The sequence below is a fragment of the Parambassis ranga genome, chromosome 10, assembly GCF_900634625.1.
Source record: "Parambassis ranga chromosome 10, fParRan2.1, whole genome shotgun sequence".
Classification (NCBI taxonomy): Eukaryota; Metazoa; Chordata; class Actinopteri; family Ambassidae; genus Parambassis; species Parambassis ranga.
Window position 1 is genome coordinate 11,596,357 of NC_041031.1, and position 19,694 is coordinate 11,616,050.

At 40.5% G+C, this 19,694-nt stretch overlaps 1 protein-coding gene across 1 annotated transcript in view; it reads right to left on the minus strand.

Moving 5' to 3' along the window:
• Nucleotides 1–12,787, minus strand: part of spock1 (SPARC (osteonectin), cwcv and kazal like domains proteoglycan 1) — a 74,510-nt gene extending 61,723 nt beyond the window's left edge. The window contains exons 1-2 of the mRNA XM_028416276.1: nucleotides 12,661–12,787; nucleotides 12,039–12,176 (exon numbers count right to left, since the gene is read on the minus strand). Of these exons, the coding sequence (XP_028272077.1) occupies nucleotides 12,039–12,173 (135 nt within the window). The 5' untranslated portion in view covers nucleotides 12,174–12,176; nucleotides 12,661–12,787. The remainder of the gene's footprint in view (nucleotides 1–12,038; nucleotides 12,177–12,660) is intronic.
• Between the last annotated feature and the right edge of the window lie 6,907 nt (nucleotides 12,788–19,694).

Genomic DNA, 19,694 nt, shown 5'->3' on the forward strand with positions numbered 1-19,694 from the left:
TGCCTGCTTTTCTCTTTTGAAAGTTATGAGCAAGTTTAATAACGACGTTGGTAATACGTCTTGGTAATACAAAGATAACACGAAGGACATTCTCAGAGCTTCAATTCCTACAGGTACTAAATGCAGACCAAGCTGTGTGATTAAATGAACATTAACATTCCTTAACACCATGAAAGGTTGATGTAAGTAAATGTATGCAAATATATGTGAAATCCCTCTGTACCCAGTGAAGAGTCACTGTAAACATAATGCTGTATGTGATGTACTGATACACTCCTTAATGTGCCAAAGACAAGCATTAACACGTCTTTTTTTATCCCGTTACACCAAGTATTTTGTGATAGACTTCATCCAATGTGTTTAATTTAGCATATCTTCTTACATGCAGTGTATGCTAATTACAATATGTCTTTGATAAGCTAACATAAGCTGATAATACTAGCCTACCAATGCATCAGTCAGGCTCTAATGCAGCACAAATGAAAGGTTCTGGCTAAATAAATCCAATAATTACAGCAGTTAGAAAGGCGCCAACCAAAGTGAAGCCATGTCTGCCAGTATTGGCAGAGCTGGACCAGTTGTATCTGTCAGTGCCAGATAAAAAAAAGAAGCATCCAAGTATTGATCAGCAACATCCCAGCACACCTTATTATCCAACTCAAAATCCATGAGAAAGTCACAGGAAATGTGCTTTCAAGGTTGAAGTGCACACAGTCTCACGCAGCAGCAGCAGCAGCAGCAGACAGAGAGAAGAGTGGAGGTTTAAAAGAGACAGACCTTGTGGGCTGCTGTGTGTGGCTCATTTAAATGTGATTGAAGCTGCAGCATAGAGGCTGACATAGTTGAGTTTAATTAAAGCTGTCAAACAATTCTTGTGTCACCCTCCAACATGCATATGCATAAATATACTCATTTTCACTCCCACATCCATCTCACTCTGTCTCCCTTCGTCAGCTCAGGTATGACATTTGCATAATCAATCCCTCTTTATTCATCCCTAACATATGACTGGCCATTTGGCTTCATTATTTTTCCCACGTCTTTCTCCTGCCCACAGCCCCACCACTGAACCCGGTGTTGTCAACACATGCCTGGGTCACTACTATAGTAGGAGTACTATAGTAAGAGATAGAGTAGAGTAGGAGATGGAGCAGATGGTGATGGAGTGCGGAAAATGAGGTGAGTCCATCACTGTATTTGTTATTAAGAGGGAGTATTTTCAGCCATCAGAAAGTGTGGCATGTGGAACCGTATCACTGTAAACCAACCATCTGACCTTGGGCAAAAAGGTCCAAACCTGCCTGTATTTTTTGACAAATAAATTGATTAAAGACAGATATGTTTTTTGTAAAGTATGATACATCTGAAAAATGCTAAATACCAATGTTTATTTAGCTTTCTTCTACTTCTTCTCTTCTTTGTCATTGTGACGGCACATTTGAGCTCTTCAATGATCATACATTAAAACACACTAACATAAGGCATCATGTTTGTATGTAGCAGCTGTAACAAGTTTTCAAATTGGTTGTTATCATAATTACAGACCAACAACACTGCAGTGTTTAACTGCTTCTCTGTACATCTTTATATCATATCTACCCTTCACTACATTTTGTGCCCAGTTACCAACACAGACAGAGCATAGATGCAGTAGTTTCTAAAGGAACATAATGTATAAAATGTAATAGTCTGAACAGATGTGGAAAAAGCTGAAGCACTGCAGTATTTATTTTAGTCTAATTAACAGTGGTAGTCTAATTTGTTTAAAGCAATATCCAACTTTGATTAATGCTACTTCATGTGCAAACAGCGACAGAGATCTCCTATAGTTTTACAATCCTCCAGTGTGGAATGTATTTTATCTGGATTAGGACTATGAATAAAACAAACCTTATCAGTTTCCAAAATCCCCAAACATTTGTATGTTTGCTTTTCAGATTATGTTGTAAAAACATCCACCATTAGCCATATGGTGTGGGGAAAAAACATCAGGCTTACTAGCATCAGGGCGGGGATCTTATTAAGACCAATAATGGCATTAATTTAAAATATGATATTATATACTCAGCACTTTGTCCGTGTTGTCCAGCCAGCAGTCCTCTGTAACTACAATTACACTGTAAATAAGATTAAAAATCACCAAATGACCTTTGAAATAGAGTTTCCCCTTCAAGCCTATACCTTTAAAATCAAAAAGTTTATATAGCATGCGAGGGATAAAAACACCATCTGGCCTAAATCTGGTTACTCGTCTCTCTGGGTTTGAAAGTCAGCCTGATACAGGACGTCCAGCCAGCTGTTACTCTGACAACACGGTGGCATCTGATTGGATGGTGGTTGTGCAATGCCAGAGAAAATGGGTGTAAAGCTGGCAGTGATGAGCAATAACCAACTCCAGTAACAGCACCTACTAGATTAACAGCAACCTGTACAGCTGAACTGTTGAAGTACACTGTGTCCAGTATGGGTTTTATCCACTTGAACCTTCCTTTATGACCCTCAGCACAGAGCAGAAATTACTCACCACCACTTGGACAGCAGAAACACACAAATACAGGCTGACAACAGAGGAGACAGCCATAATATGGCACTGACCATGGTGCTGAAATCAAATGCTGGATTACTGCTGAAGGACTCCTTTTCTCTCCTGCCACCATAAAAAGGACATGCATTTCTCATAGTTATGTTAGCAGTGTGGCTGCTTTGGTGGCAGCGTTTCTCTCCTAATTGGTCAGCTCAGTACTATGGTCCATATCTCAACAGCTACACATGCGGTACAGGTCCTCCCCAGAAGGTAAATCATGCCTGCCATAAGTTGCACTTGTTTTGATTGACATCTCTGTGCAAACATCTGCTGTAAAACTTTCAAGACCAATACCATTATTTACAATGTAACATATTCAGCTAAATTTTAACTTTGCCATCATCAGGTCAGAATCAGAACACTTGATTAATCCGTGGCAGAAAGAGAACAGGTCATATCTAATGGTGAAAAATGAGCCAAGATCACTGCAGTAACATGATGCATTAGGGTATAAGACATACACAACTACTACACAGCCAGCTTTTCACTGACAAACATTTAAAGTAGTATCTCAGTAACAGTCCCAGCAAGTCTTAAAATAAACAAAATCTGACTGTATTCCCCTCAGGGTTAGTGGTATAACTGTCCACAAACACATTTTGTTTAGATGCACTATTCATTTAGCCCCTCAGGGCTCAACCATTTGTTGCCATTATCTCCTGTTCCCCAGAGTTTGTCTGTCATAAACAAGAGTGGTGCAGGGAGTAACTTATATCAGTTGTGTAGGGCCAAGGATGCAGAAGCACAACACCCCATACCTCAGCATTTATGGGCTAAGATAGTAGTTTGGCAATCACAATCCCTAGAGGGATTCCCAGAGGACAGAACTGTACAAAACAAACAACTTATAAAACAAAGTAAAAGTACACAAGAACCAGATTCTTTTTAACAAATCCATTTGGACTGATCCTTCTGTTCACCATGGCTCTCTGTACATTATGTAAAGGATTTTAACTGAAAAAAGCAATCTGACCAAATACAGATTTATGAAAGGACACTTTACAATTCACCTTGAGTGAGCTAAATGACCAACCCCAAAGGAAACACAAAGCACTTCTGGAGTCTACCTACAGCACTCACTTCATCTATAGAAAAGGCAAACTGACACAGTTAGCATAAAACATGAGCGTTCAAAACACACAAATAACAATAAGAGCTATATAAAGTGATCCAGTGAGGAATACAGAAAAGCTACACAATCTGCTACATCTTGGAGTCAATGCCGTCCTCTCTTCACCCTCTCTCTCTCCCTCCCTGCAGCATCACATGACCTGCAGTAGCAGAAACCTCCTGAATTATTAAGGCAGACAAGACATCTCTCAAACTCTCACACACAAACAGTAACTGTATCCCTGCCCTCAAGGGAAAAATGAGATAATGACCAATTCATTCTGACATGGTTTAGAGACCATAAACATGAGAAGGGGAGATGGACAGAAAAAGAGGGAGAGAGCAAGATGCTGACACTGACCTTAAAGTGGTCCGGGGAGGTGTAAAAAAAAAAGGAAACACAAAGCTCAGGGATGGAGGGCTTCTTTCAAATGTGATCTTAGTCATGCAGATAAAAATCGAAGCATTACATAAGTGATATAACTGCTGCCAAAACACCCTATGTGGCCAAACAATTAATTACAAAGACCAATGTGTAATGTGAGTGTTGTTCCTATGATTATTTGCACCTGTCACGATGGAGAAAGCAATCATCTCGGTGCTCTGATTACAGGGAACGAGCCGCAACAGACACATATAATCAATCATCGTGTGGCGCTGGTTTATAAATCGCAAAATAGATCTTGTTACATGATAGAAGAAATATTATTCCGGAGGGTGGCATCAGCATATCACAGAGCACAACCTTTTCATTTTATGATGTGAGTGTAACGTTGCTCCATCACTGCATCGATAACTGATAATACACAGATTATTTGACACCAATTACTATTTTTGGTAACTGGATAAATTTTGAGTCAGGAGTTCATGCTCCCAGATGATGAACTGTGATAAGTCTGACTTATCGTACAAGACACAGCATCATCACATCAACAAACATTTTTATTAAAAACTGAAGATTTTTACATGTATTTAATCTTTTTGTTAGCATCTTGCTCTCAGATGTATGAAACAGATGGCAATGATAAATAACTTGATCAGCATTTTTTGTAGACCTATAGTGAGCCAATATTAGCATTGAATTCAAAGCAGCACAGTGCCTAACCTCACATAACTGCAAACTCTTACAACAATACTTTATAAGAATCAAAGAACCCAGCTAAAAGAAGAGAAAAAAGAAAAGTAAATGAAGACTAATCAAAAGGACATTTTCCTTGTTTGACCCATTTAAATGTGCTTTTAAGTCCAAGTACCACAAGGCAATCTATTACTTTTTGAAGCCATAAATCATGTCAAATCATCTACTTTTTCCTAAAAGAAAAGGTTTTAAAGGGAGAAAAGCATAAATCAAAGAGCATAAAGCAGGCATGAACCCAAGACCTCACACTCCCTTAACAACAAAGCTCCCAATGTGCCCACAGTGACTTCTTGGTTGACAGAGAAACAATCAGGCAACTAAAACTGCTATGGCTCATCCACACTCATTGATTCAACTTATCACATGGACAACAAATCAAACACTGGCATACAGCAAGATGCTAAGTGAGCCGAACCCAGAGGAGAAGACATCTGATCACACACACACTAGAACCGTTACAGCGAAGGTGACAGCCTCAATCATGGCAGCGGGAAGAGAAGCCCCCACTCAGATGCATAGAACTACTGTGACATTCAGAACAAGTGTGTCTGCTGACAAGGAGCCATGATGATCAAAATACACACACACATCGATATCCTTCTCTTCTGAAGGCTGCAAAAGTGAGTGAAGAGCTACAACAGGCATAATTTGACAGAAATATGGCCACCTGTCATTAATACAATATACTCTTTTAACAGTGCCATCAAAATGAAGTATAGTAGAAACAAACAAGGAAGGACAACTTACTGAATGGAGGTCAATATCCGAATATGCAGCTTTCCTCAGTTTAGGCTCAAAAACAATGGCATGTGTCGAAAATATAAATATCTGTCTTCTGGTATACTGATTACCTAAAGCTTGAGATCTAAATACAGAATCTGTGGCATTTCAGGTAATTTCTCCTTGTTAGTAAATCTTAAAACAAAAGCATCAAATAAAACAGCATTTGTTCAAAAGCATCAACAGCATAGCAGGGGGGCTTCATATCACTGCCAAATAGGCTGACAGAGAGACAATCCCCACAGAGAAGAATGGAGTTTGAAGGGGCTGCCATGGCAAATCCGACTGAAAAACTCACCCTTACACACACACACACACACACACACACACACACACACACACACACACACACGTATTGATGATTGATTCCACATGTCTCCCATGCTTCCATCCATCTGTTCTCTACAAAGCGTTGATGGGGTTCACATTAATGCTCCTCCTCTTCCTCTCTTCTCCTACCATCTCCCTCTCCTTTTTCTTATGTACAGCCAGGTTTACTGGCAAACCATTTAGCTCCTCTGCTTTGTCTACTTCTTTGCTGTTATACCTCCAACATGCACGCCCTTCACAATCTATTTATCCTGGTCATAAGGAACAGTGACCTTTGTCTTGCCTGAGGCCAAATTATCCTCCCTTGTGTTTGTGTGTCTGTGTCTGTGCACACTTTTATTGATTATTTCAAGGCTCCGATCCAGGGTTATCCTACCCTCTAAATTTAGTGATCGATCTCTCCAAAAACTTCAGGGTAGATAGGAGCCAGTCTGTCTAGGTTTGTATTTACATTTGCATGCAGAGAAATCAGCAAGCAAGACGGTCAAGAGACAGGGAGTTAAAAGCACAGAAACATGCACCTGCAGCTTAATATCTATTTCACCGCACACAACCACAACCCTCAGAGCAGAGATATGCATCAGAATGTTCTCATTTCAAATCAATAGCTCAAAATGCACACAGAAGAATATGGAAAAAATGAGATGAAAGGAGCAGAAAGCATAAGAGAGATGAATTATTTGGAAAGGCACCATTTTCATCAGGAATTAGTGGAATGTAAGATGAGAACTGGGAGAGTCAGGCAAGAGAGGAGATGATAAAATGTATAAAGAGAAAGTATAAAGGCATCCAAAGAGAAGGAGAAAGAAAAACGAAGGGCAGAACAGGGGAGAGATAAAAAACAGTGGCAGGTGTTCAGCCAAGTCATTGCTTAATTGACGGAAATACAGTGTGTCTGCTGGAGAGTAGGCACTCAGATATATGTGTGTATATGTGTGTGTGACGGAAGGTGAAGGTGACCTCAGAGTTCATCTTTTCTAAGCTGCTGCGCTAAACCTCACCCTTCCCTGCCCCTCCCCCACCACTGTACATCTAACCAATCAGATCACATACACATTCACACACCAGGACACAGACGTGTGCATGCAGAAGACAACCATTTAATTTGGAGGCAGAGAGGAGCCCCCAGGTGTGAATTTGTTTACTGCAAGGCAGTGAAAGAATGTGCCTGCTCAGCAAAACCTTTTTTTTTTCCATAAATGCAATAGGACAAAACATGCAGAAACAACCATCCACACCAAGCAGCTTAACTGAAAACAGTGTCACTTCAGACAAAACAAATAATTCTTCCACACGCCTATGCACACCCAGCTGGGGCCTGTGACTGGCAGCCCTGAAGAGATTGTTCTCAGAAAAGAGAATACTGCTGATAAAAGACAAAAATGCTTAATTCTCACAGTGGGAATGAGCGGAGACAGGACGCTGTAAACCACAATAGTGCATCCAAAGAAACACAGAGCAGTTTGTAACTGTCTGAGATTTCCAACAACTGGCAGGTCCAACAACTAATGAATACACAGTCGGTAAGCAGCACATATCCAATATCCCTCACAAATTTGATTTGGTGGATTTCTGGACAGACAGAATTCATGCAGAGCGGAAGACAGGATTTCACTCAGCAAAGAGGGATAGAAGAAAAGGAGGACAGACACAGGGAAAACCTCTTTTAGGAAAAAAAGCGGCAGAAGAGTGAAAACTTCTCTGCTTCTGGAGGATGCCAATATGAAAGCATCAGCATTTTCCATCAGAAAACATGAGGGAAGAGGAGAGGACATATTTGTTTACTTTCTGCCCATAAAGTTATTTCTGATAAAACACACATTTAGTCTGACATCTGATACCAAGACAAGACAGAGTATTCACTGATGAAGTTCACTTTTTCCTGTCAGGCTTGTGGCATCTAGAAGTCCTGATGATCAGCACTTATTCACTGATCAAACTTAGGTTCATGTTAACAGCTCACCGGAATGCTTACTGTACATTTTCTTCAATACAAATTACCCAGTACTTTACTTACACAACACAAATCCACCTCTAATAGACTCACTTTGGCCTAAACCGGCCACCTCAGCAATCTACACACTATTAGCTGATAGACCTAGCTGCAATATAACAAGTAAGTTAAAGCTCTTGTTATGCAAACGCAAATTATACTAAATGTCTCCCACTCTATGGCTTTTGATACACTGACTGCAGTGTTATAAACACTTTTTGCCAAATATCAGAATTTCTTCTTCTCTCTGCAGTCAGCGGTTTTAAAATATGAGGTGAACAAGGTGAAGTAATTAGCCAGATAATTCAGACATTTTCAGGAAGGAGCATAATTATCTGCTATTGAGAACATTAGGAAAACATCATGACATGGACATATGGACTGGATTTCTGTTTCTCTGCAGCTCTACCACAATGTGCTGACAGTGTGGCCAGTGATGCCTCCCCTCCACCATAAATCAGTAGAGCTACACTTTGATGCTCCATGGGTGTATTTGTTTCTAGTTCTTACTGCTCCAGCTGAACCTCTCATATTCACTTTTGTCCTGACCATAATACTTTGATGTAGCCAGCAACACAACTGCATCTGCAGGCTTACAACAAAGTTGACCCCCTCTGAAAGAGAAACAGTTGAACTCAGCGCTGCATACAAATGTATGTATGTATGCGCTCTGCGGCTATACTTTATTTGCATAAATCCAGTGAAAATTAAAATGGATTGTAACCTAAAGGAAAAATGAAATAATGTAGGCATACGCAACAAGTGATTGGGAACATGAGCAACAAATGGCGTTTGGGCAAATTTAAGGATTAAGAAACAATTTACTTGGTCAAGACTATTTAGTCGCAAAATCTCCAAAGCATACAACGGCATAATATAAATAAAAGCACTGCAAGTAGAAAACAAATTAAGGCAATTTTCTACAAGACAACTAATCATAATAATGTAGACAAACAGTTGCACAGTTGTGAGAATTGCTACAGCACGCCCTTACTCAACAGAAGTGGAAAAGATTAAAACAGTCTCTGCATTACACTAATATATTACAGTCCAGTTCTCAGTAATGCGACAAGAAAAAAAGTATAAAAGAAAGAATAAATCAAATCCTCTTTTTCTATGTTCTATGTTTTCTAGATAAGCACCTGAACTTTGACTATTTAACCATGGCACCAGGTCCTCTGGCAAGAAATGGACACTCATGTATTATTCAGGAGGGAGCAAGTGGCTCATCAACAGGGATGCAGAGTGAAACATGGCAGGCAGAGGAGAACAGCAGAGAGGAGGAGTCATGGGTGAGGGCAGGGGAGAGAGGAGGGGGGAGACAGAGAGGGCTACGGTTGAGGAAGCACAGGGTCATTCACTGCTCTGCAGACAGAAGAAGAAAATGAGAGAAAGAGAGATGTATGGGAGAAAAATGGGGAGTTCGTGACTCAATGAGAACTGAAGGAAGGTGGTGAAATGATTGAGTGATAGAGAGACATCAGGCACTGCCTTAAACAATGGCTGTGCTTCACACATGTGTGGCTTTGAAATAGGCTATTTTACATATTGACAATAATGTAATTATTCTTACTGGACTTCCTCACCACCTGCTCCACTGTGATACTCCAGCTCTCATCCTGGGGAGAATAATCAGCTGCTTGACAGTCTGGGTAATGATGACACCATTTCTAAATTACCCTGTTTTTATAGTACACACACTGGCCGAAACTGTTAAATTCCAAACACTCAGCAAGTCTAATAAAGGCTTAGTTACACAAATTGTTTGCCATCAGTCCTGCAGCATGTCAGATGACACCCATTAGCATCATCTATCAGCGTCGCTCTTTTAAAAATGTTGTGGTGGGTCTATACATGCACATAGGTGAGAGTATTCTGCAGCTATTTACACACACTCACTCTTCACAGAAACACTAAGCTGCATGCATGGTACACTTCTCTTACCTCAACTATGTGGTTGAAATGTATTTTTAAATTTAAAGTTATGGTTTGTTTTATCTAGGTTTAGGCAACAGTATTGACTGAATTTGAAAATGCAGTGACTGGCTGTTGCAACCTGGGTGTAAACTGCAGCCATAGCACTTTCCAGTCATGGTCAAAAAAGGAAAAAGTGCAATGAGAACTTGAGGCTATTCAGTGTGTCTAGCATCATTCTGATTGGCTGGCTAGTAAACATGGGTCATATTGTGGTATTGCAGTTTCAGCAAGGGCCTAAATCACTTGACAACTATGATATATGGTTGATAATCAATGCAATGTTGCCTTCTAATTAGATTTTTGTACATGTTATAATCACATTACTTCCTTATCTGGCCTTCCTCAATCATTGAATGTAGATAGCTGGAAGAACATTTGTTTTGTGGTTTGGAATAGATTCATACAGACCTACATCACCTTTAGTTCCCACTGCCTGCACTAATAAAGCGTTTGGTGCCAGAAAAGGGAGGAGAGAAATCACCAGGAGCAGGAAGGAAGACACAGTGGGACAAACGACAGCCAATGATTCAGGAGACAAATTGCAACCAGCAGGTTTCCCTATGTGATAGGTCAAACAATACACACATGCAGCCATAAACACTACCGCAGCTCCTGCACCAAGCTGGTAATGTTGCTGGAAATATTAAATAAAAATGCCACGGCCTTTCCTCCTATTCTCTGCTCCTCCTCTCCCCTCCCCCCCTTTCCTGTGACAGTTTCTAGTTAACGAGTTTCATTTGCACAGGAGACCACAGAGTGGAATAACGCACACACTGCAGGTAGTACAACTCTGGCTGACTGCATACTGCCATGACAATCTCTCACGTCACAGCTCCAGTATTGTATGGGGAATGCCAACTGTAATAAGGCCAAAGTTATCCCTCCATACTAAGTCTCCGGAGAACGTAGTGTCACTATCAGCCTGATGCTGACTGCAGAGTGTGCTACTTTTTCATTACTCTCCAGATAAGGTCAGATCCAGGGCTTAGTGGAAAATTTTGTCCTCAAAATACTCAAAGAAGAAGCCACTCTTGCCCTAATTCTTCGAAGAACACATGGCATGGATAAACGTCTCTGGATGTTCAGATTTGGTCTCAGTTTGTGAATTATTTACAACAGCTTGAGAGACATCTTAGCCCCTTTAGGAGTCCCCAGTAGATAGCTGAGTTATACACACAGAGGTGGAGGTCATGTAAGGCAGCAACAATAGAGTAGTCTGGATGCTATGTCAAAACTTTATCTTAGTCATGACTGAGACACCGTAGACCTTCTAAATGCTTTCATTTCCACATGGTCATAGCTCAATTTACACTGCAAGGCAACAATGCACAGATTATCTTCAGGTTTATTTGAAGTTGTGATTCAAACCCAATACAGCCTGTTTTTTTATGGCAAATGGCCATTTCTAAGCCAAAGCTTAAGTCCAATCAGGCGTTTTTGTAGAGGTTTTAAAAAAAAAAACCTGATTTTTTAAACCATAACCTAGATCTGACCTCACATCATCCAGCCTACAGTCAGCTACAGAGCTAACAGGGATATCCTCTACTAAAAAGCCACAATGATTCACCATAATGGTTCTATAATGGTGCATGTGTGCTCTTAAGCTTCTGTATACATTACAGTCAGTCAGGGAAATCATAAAAAATAAAGGTCCTGTCATGTAGGTGAAGATAAATGGCAGGAATACAAAGCATTAACCGTAAACACTGATGTCTGATGGCAATAAATCATCAGTAAACATAGGCTGCTGGTGCACTTGAAACATAATGAAATGATGATATGGCATAGTGAGGAGAAACAGGCATTTCAGGGAGGAACTCCTTCAGTCAGTCAGCCTGCTGCTACAAATCATGTCCAGAAGTGCATGTTGTTTGTTTATGAGTCTGATTGGATTTGGACTGGGTTTGAAGCTGCTGGGTTTGAACCTGCTGAGTTTCTACAAGGTGGATTATACCTGCTGGCAACTGCCCAAGTACTCACAGGGAGCATCAAGGGCATACAGTGCTCTTTCTTTCTAGCACACATACAGAGAAACAGACACAAAAAGACACATGCATTCATACACACAATGGAGCTAATTATAACCCCCCTTTTGGCTAGATGGCGTGTTTCTCGGTGCAACTCACATCTCTGAATCTGTTCCAGGATCTGTCCTTGTTGTACTGAGCCACAGTGCCCAGCCATTCCTCGTTATTTTTACCGGAGACTGCCGTTTCTCTGCTCAGCAAGAGAGCCACGACAGGTAGCAGAAAGAAGAACATCTTCTAAAAGCAAGCAAAGACAGAGAGGAGAGCAGGTGAGAAGACACATCAGAGAGCAGAGGAGGTGCTGCAAAGTGTTCGAAGAGCTGAACCAAGTGCACTTTACACAGCACAACTCTCAGGCTGTGACGCACGGTGGGTCAGAATGTCACAGAGGAGCACACAGAACAGTAAAACGGAGCAGTGTGTGTTAGTTAGTGCGCGGGGCGCAGAGTGATCATTTCATCAAACTGCTGATCCTTCTTTTAATCGGATTATAAACATTGGAGAGTTGTCATCGCGGCAGATGGAGCACCGCGAAACGATTAGCTCACGAGCTTCCCCTCCGCCAATTTAAAAAAGCAATTAGCGGCGTCAACACAATTACCACCCCACGGAGCTTTGTCTCTGCTTTCCTCCTCTCATCCGGCAGCAGCAGCATCACGAAAAGTAAAATTTTAATTTCTTTGGCAAATCTTATCATCAGCAGCAGAAATCAGTGACCTACCTGGGATAGTGCGTTCGTCCTATTCTGATTCCCCGGGGAAAATAAGTCCACGGCCCCGGGTACTCTCCGGTAGAACCCGACTGCGCTTGTAGGATTGACGGCAAAAAGGAGCAGCGAGGACGAGCGGACCGGGAGCTTTCTCCTCCTCGGTCATCAGACACCGCCTCCCCTCTCTCTCCCTCCCTCCCTCTCTCTCTCTCTCTCTCTCAGACACACACACACACACACTCTCTCTCTCTCTCCCTTACTCACACACACACACACACACACCAACCGTGTCATTGATTTTTTTCAGCACAGGATTTTTTTGTTCACACTAGCGCACAGGCAGGATTTAGGAGCCATGTCAAAGCGCTGTTCCGGATGTACACTGGACAATTTTCATTTTACTCACACGCATCTATCGTGGAATGTAACCTCGTGTCCACTATAGTGAATACAATACGTCACATAAGCCACAGAATCAGTGTTTCAGATGCGTTAATCAGCAGAGAGCAGCGCGTTTAAGCACCACGGACAGAGGCAGGCCACACAGAACGCTGCTTTTATAAAGAAAGTACGATTCATAAATGGGCCATAAAAACCAGGGCGTTCCTTTTTGGGGGGAACATAACGATTAATGTTTGAACATTTAATTTATGCTCTCTGTGCTTTGACTTTCTCTCTCTCTGCTTTTGTTCAACACTTTTGTTTTTTTTTTTCTCTTCATAAAGTGTGTGGCCGGGTGCCTGTGTGTAGCTCATAAGAAGTGAATGTCTGTTTGTCTGTGGTGAGCAAGACTGATGAACAAAGCACTGTGCTCTGTAAGTGTTATGTTGGTTTATTTTGGCACAGAGGGTTTTGGTACCACCCTTTGTCTCCCTCAAATTTACATAAAATTTTGTCCGAACAATTGTGATATCACAGTTTTCTTTTGACACGTTTGGAAACTAGTCTGTGAATGGAGTTAATATGGCAAAGAATATATTGCCAACCATATAGGACTCGATTTAGATTTTTCTTCTTTTTTTTTTAGTCTAGTATTGAAAATAAAACATATTTCTAACAGATTGACAGAGTAGGACCCATGAGAAAACCCTTCTAAGAAAGTGCTACTCATGAAGCCCATGAGTCCTTACATCAATTTAAGAATCATGAAACCAGAAATACAACATCTAAAAAATCATTATGTCTGGTTACATACAACACCTATGAAATTAAAACATAAAGGGGAAGTCTTGCATAACAGAAACAGAAGGATTTTCCTCTTTCATTTCTTGCAGTGCCATCTTGTGAAGTACTGTATGAGCGCTTGAATTGGAAAGTCCAATAAGCAGCTTATGAGCTAAATGATTATGAGACACTTGAGTTTGACATTTAGGGGCTCTTACAAGACATTTATATGCAGTATACATTAACAGTTACAGTATATGGTTTGTGTTAAATGGTACCCTCTTTCACAGTAAATCTGGGTAAAGTTGCAGCCAGTCTCAGAAATGAGATGCAAGATGCATCTTTCAGCTGTCAAATGCCCCAAAATTTGTTTGCAGGGCCAATTTGTGGTAAATCAGATATAAAGTTTGGAGTGCAGTTAACAGTTTAAATACAGTGTAAATGTTCTGTCTGTCTTCCTGCCAAATATATTAGTGGTAAGTATGCTTTTAAAAAATGCAAAAGCTGGTTATCTGAAATTTCGCCATATCAGATACACCATAAACTTATATGCTTAAGAATACAAGACCTAATATATTCAATTATTCAATCATTCACCATTATTGTTTATTCCTATTGTGTTGTTAGCCTGAATCTCACCACACCACAGTGGTTTCATCCAGAGCCAAGCTCACTTCAATCTGATATTCTCCTGATTTCCTTTTGTTTTTTCCCCCTAAACCATGGGGGGTGGGAGTGGGGGTGGGGGCGCTTGAAGTACAAGAGCAGCTGTAGGAAGCCTATTTTAAATAATAAAGATCAAAATATATGAAACAACACATAGGGGAGTAGGGAATGTCCCAACAGTATGTTTATAGTCATACATCCCCCTACACTGCACCCACAGATGGTGAGAGGAGAAGGAAGAGGATGTAGAAAAGGAAAACAAGAATGATGAAATGAGATTCAAGTTGTGTGTGTGCGTAGGTGTGCTGGAGACAAGTGAGAAAGAAACAAAGAGAGGAAGCATGCTGAAGATGTTTGAAAGTGAGCAGTGGGGTGCAATGGACTGTTTCTTAATGAGCTTTGAGTCTGTAACTTGTGTGTGCGATCTTCAGTTTTACATGAGTGACTCCAGAGAAAAGCTCTGTCAGTCTGCCTGAGAATGGACTATGATCATAAACCATATCAGCCTCAGAGATGATACCTGTCTGGGCTGTCCCACTGCACGAGGTGCCAAACGTTGCAAGATGAAGCATTTTCATCACACAGCAATTCACATCTCTCCTATGTGCTCTTGGGGGCATTTATAAATCCAATTACACATCTGACGTTCCACATAGGATGAAAAGAGAAAACTCATAAAGCTTGAAACACACCAGCAAATGCGATAAAGACTATAAATGTCTAAGCAGCCCGATAGATGTATTTAAATGGCATGTACGCACATCTCCTTATCAGTTCCTCATCACCTTCAGTGACAGCTAACAGAACATGTTGTTGATATTTTCATTCTAAAAACAGTGCAAAATTAGCATCCAAATAATAATGAGATAACGTTCAGAAATGAGCCTGTAAACACGTTAAATCACCACAGATACCTGACTCCTTTAGAAACAACCCCACCATCTGCTTTGATGTCATTCAGGCACTCCCGCATTTATATGTCATTTCTTTCAAAGCAAAGCGATGGAAGTCTCCTGTTGTCACTTCCCATAATATCTATGTGAAAAGCAGATGTGCCAAGTTCTACAACATTTCTTTGTTGAGTAGAAATATAAGCTTTACCTTCAAAAAATAATCTAGTTTCCAAAATGGAGCCCACGGGAGGACTATACACTCGTGCCAAAATTAAATTAATAAAGAGTGGACACAATTACACTTAAGAGTCCCTTCTTCATGTTTTTCACATGAAGAAGGGAATGTGTTGTTTTTTTTAGTGTGTGTAATGGTGCTGCTGCTGCAGATGAGCTGTCCATGGTGCTGAAATGTACCTTTCACAATAATAATAAAGTACAGTAGAAACAAATCTGAAATGGACTTAGTAGAACCACATGTAAAGCACAGATAAACAGGTGCTGGTGATTCTTCCTGTTTCTGTACTTTGTGCAAAGTGTACTTATACCTGGAGGTAGCTTTATATTTGCCTTACTCAGCATGTCTTTTCCAAAATGTCAAGATTTACCTTTAAAATACACAAGACAGGACTGCACGCAGGAGAGTGCTTCAGTGGTGCTGCAACCTTAAAATCAAAGCATGATTGATTGACATTTTTCAACTTTTATCTTTGTGGGAATCAGAGATTTCAGACCACTGAGGGAACACAGGGAACATAGCACTGAACCCCTGATGGTAGAATAAAGAGAATGTGGAATAAATCAAATAAATCAGCTCAAATGTTTGGCTGAACACATCAACCAGAGTCCCTGACACTGACAGAGATGAAGAGAGAAGAACAGAAGTAACACAGTCAGAAGTAAGCATTTGCTCAGTTATAGTATGACACAATTTACACATGTGAGAAAGACACAGCCTGTAAGGCAGCTTTAGTCAAAAACAAGGAGTGTTGTTGTCATCAGGTAAAGATCATCGAGAAGATGTGCCTTCATGAATTGATTTCAGGGGCTCTAGTAGCACTGTAATATAATGTTGTGCTTAGGGTTTAAAGATCTTCAGGTGATCAAGTGGATATTCCAGAGCAGGTTTTAGAGTTATAAACCCGCAATGGCACACAGAGGTTATCTACTTACAGCAGCCCAATGCACTGCAATGCAGCATAGCCCCGAAAGCTGCTGGGCCTCCCTCCAGAGGGGCAATAAAGAGGTAACAGGGAAGGTCACTAAGGTTTCTTGACTGGGCAGTTAGGGCTCTTTTTCAAGATGAGTTTCTCTCCAGAGAAACAACCCTGGGAAGTTATCTTTGACACAACTACCTGCATTGTAGCAGAACAGCCTTTTCTCCACTTTCTCCACATGTGACAATAAACCTTAGAGAGCCAGTCAGTGTTTCTCAAAGAAAGGATTCTTAATGGTTGCATCTTAAGGAAGCAGGGTCACCTAATTTAGCTAAAGGACCTAAAAGATTATATCACATGGACGAGAGAACAGGTTGAAGAAAATGACAAAGTTTAACACACATAAGAAGACATATACAGGACTGGCACTTGGACAAAGTAGTTTCCTCGAAAATGTATAATTTATTAGTGAATCTATGTCATTTTTACAAAATGCTGCAGACTGAGTCAAAGTTAAAAAACCTTTTTTTTTGTTGTACAGGAACAAAAAGTGTCACTTTTTTGGAGGTGAGGGGGTGATCTAAAATAAAAGTGTGAACACACCATTGGACATTACAGTTTCCCAGCCTGATGAGACACAGGGTTTTCTCTACCCAGAGCAATAGAGGAAATTCTGCACAGCGGTGGGCCTGTGGCTGCCTCAAAGTGGGAGGAAATAGATTACCCTTATCAAGGTTTTCTCAAAGGAAAGTTGCAGCCATGAAAGCTAATTACACTCTGGCTCCACTGAGAACAACTATAAAACCCACCGATCCTTTACATTTCATTATCTCTAAACTTCGCTGACAGGTATATGTGCGCAAATTGTTACGTGCAGTAATATTTTCTGTCTAGTCATATTATGCTGCGTGTGATAGCGAGTGCAGCTTTGCTTGCTAAACAGGCAAAAGACTGTGGATGTAATAAACATCTGCAAAATAAGAAAAAGCAAATAAATAAATAAATAAAAAGGACTGACATCCAAAGAAGAGAGAAGAAAATGGTAAATAATGTGTACAACCCTGCAGAAAGGTGGATACATATGAACCAATTAATAATCAACAACAGATCCCCCAACCCCTCCGAACCTAGCACATATTTGTGGAAGCTCAAGCCTGAACAAATCAGTCATTCCTTCAAACGTCTGACACTGACAAGGACTGACTGCCAATTAAGATGACTTTTCTCCCTCTCTGTCTGTCAATCTGCCCATATATGTCTTCCCTTCATTTTCTTTGGTCAAAATAATCCCTGCAGAGCACTCTCTGCCTCATACCAAGACAGTCAATCAAAAAGACAAAATTCTGGCATGCCAGATCGAAAAAGTATTAATATTCCAGAAGGAGGTGTTTAACATTCGACAGGCAGAGTTCAACTGCCTGACACACGGATCAATTAAGCAAGACAAGGGAAATAAAAAAGCGATAGGATCATACAACATATAACATCACATATCCAAAACTATAAAAGAGGCTGTCAGTAAGTTATTTATACAAAGAGGATGCTGAAAACAATTACCGGTACCAGAAAATATTTAATACAATGAATAAATCCCAGAAGTTGCAGATTCAAGACTTATCCTTATACAAGGCCTTTATGCACAAAAGGATGTTTTAGTCTCTGCTCACTTGCCCTGCTGCATTCAGCTGGCACAGTATGGTAGAATATCAAAAATAATAATGTGACTTTTTACTTTATTTTGTGTTTTTCATTTTCCTGGCTCCTACCACAAAAAATAGTTGTGACTGCAAGCATCCTCTCTCATCCCTCTCCTCACTTCCCCTCTGCTTTAAAACCCTGAAGTACCTCTCTAGTTCGTTCCATGCAGCTTTTTCACCCTCCGACTCTGTATTACTCACACTTTCCACTCTTTCAATCACTCTCCTCCCAACTCTCTGTAGACATAGCATCATGGCCCGGGATCATTCTCAGAACACAGTTGTACTGTATTTGTTTGTCGGGCTGTGACCCAAATTGTTTTGGACAGGCAGGGCACGGCTGTGTGCGCCAGAGGTCCTTTTGTTGGGCAATGATTCAGAAAGCTGTAAACATTCACACACCGAGAGGCACACAGAAGGATACACAACAGAGAGTGACAAAATGTCCGCTGACATAACTGACCAGTAAAAAGTTTAACTTATATTAAATTATTTGAAAATAAAAAAGCACACCGGTGGGTCTCATTGTAGTTTTAAACATGGTCTTGAAGAAAATAATGTCTGACCTGACCTGTTAAACTTAAGGAAAAAACTGCACAAAGGAAAGACGAGTGGAGTGTGTCACAATGTGTTATACACCGTGAATATCCTGTGTTGGCCAGATTTGGAGACAGTGATAAACCCTACCTGGGGCACTGACTTTAGATCTGCTATATTCTCTTATCACACACTGAGAAATAACTTTCTACACACGTACCAACACACACAGAGTGTGAAATCTAATCCTCACCTTCTGTTACCACTGCAGCCACCTGTGAAGATGCCTTCCCCTTGCCCTCATCTCTCTCTACAGAAAAACAAATGAATCCCAGGTGAAGGTAAAAGAGAAAAAATAAAAAAAGGAAAACAAATGAAGCACGGCCAGAGGTCCTGGGCTGGCAGCTTATCAGCATCTTGTTACTTCAAAACAGCGCACAAGTCCCAAAGAAGACACAAAATAATATACATGACAGTGAATTAATGAGGAACAAGTGAGTCGGTGGCAGTTCATGCACAGGTAGGACAAAAAGGAGCTAAATATGTATCCAGAATGTCTGAAATATGAATAAAGATTTGTGTCACAGACACTTTCTTCTTATCTGTGATAAGGTTATCTACAGAGTGAATAATCAACTGTGTGAAGTAACACAAACTCTTTAATTTTACTCCTACTTTAATAAAGGAAATGTTAATCTTAATCTTGAACTCACTCTAAACACAGAAGCAGTATATATTGCTGAAAACCTTCTATAATTAAAGCAATTTTGCCTTTTTTTTAATTCACATAAAAACACTGACCGATGCAAAGCCCGAGGCAGCCGACTGTAACTAAAAGGTCAACAGCTCCACTCACCAGACCTTGACTTTTGAAAGAAGCCACAGTGAAGTGGATTTATAACAGCCTGGCCATAAGATAACAAGAAGCATGAAGA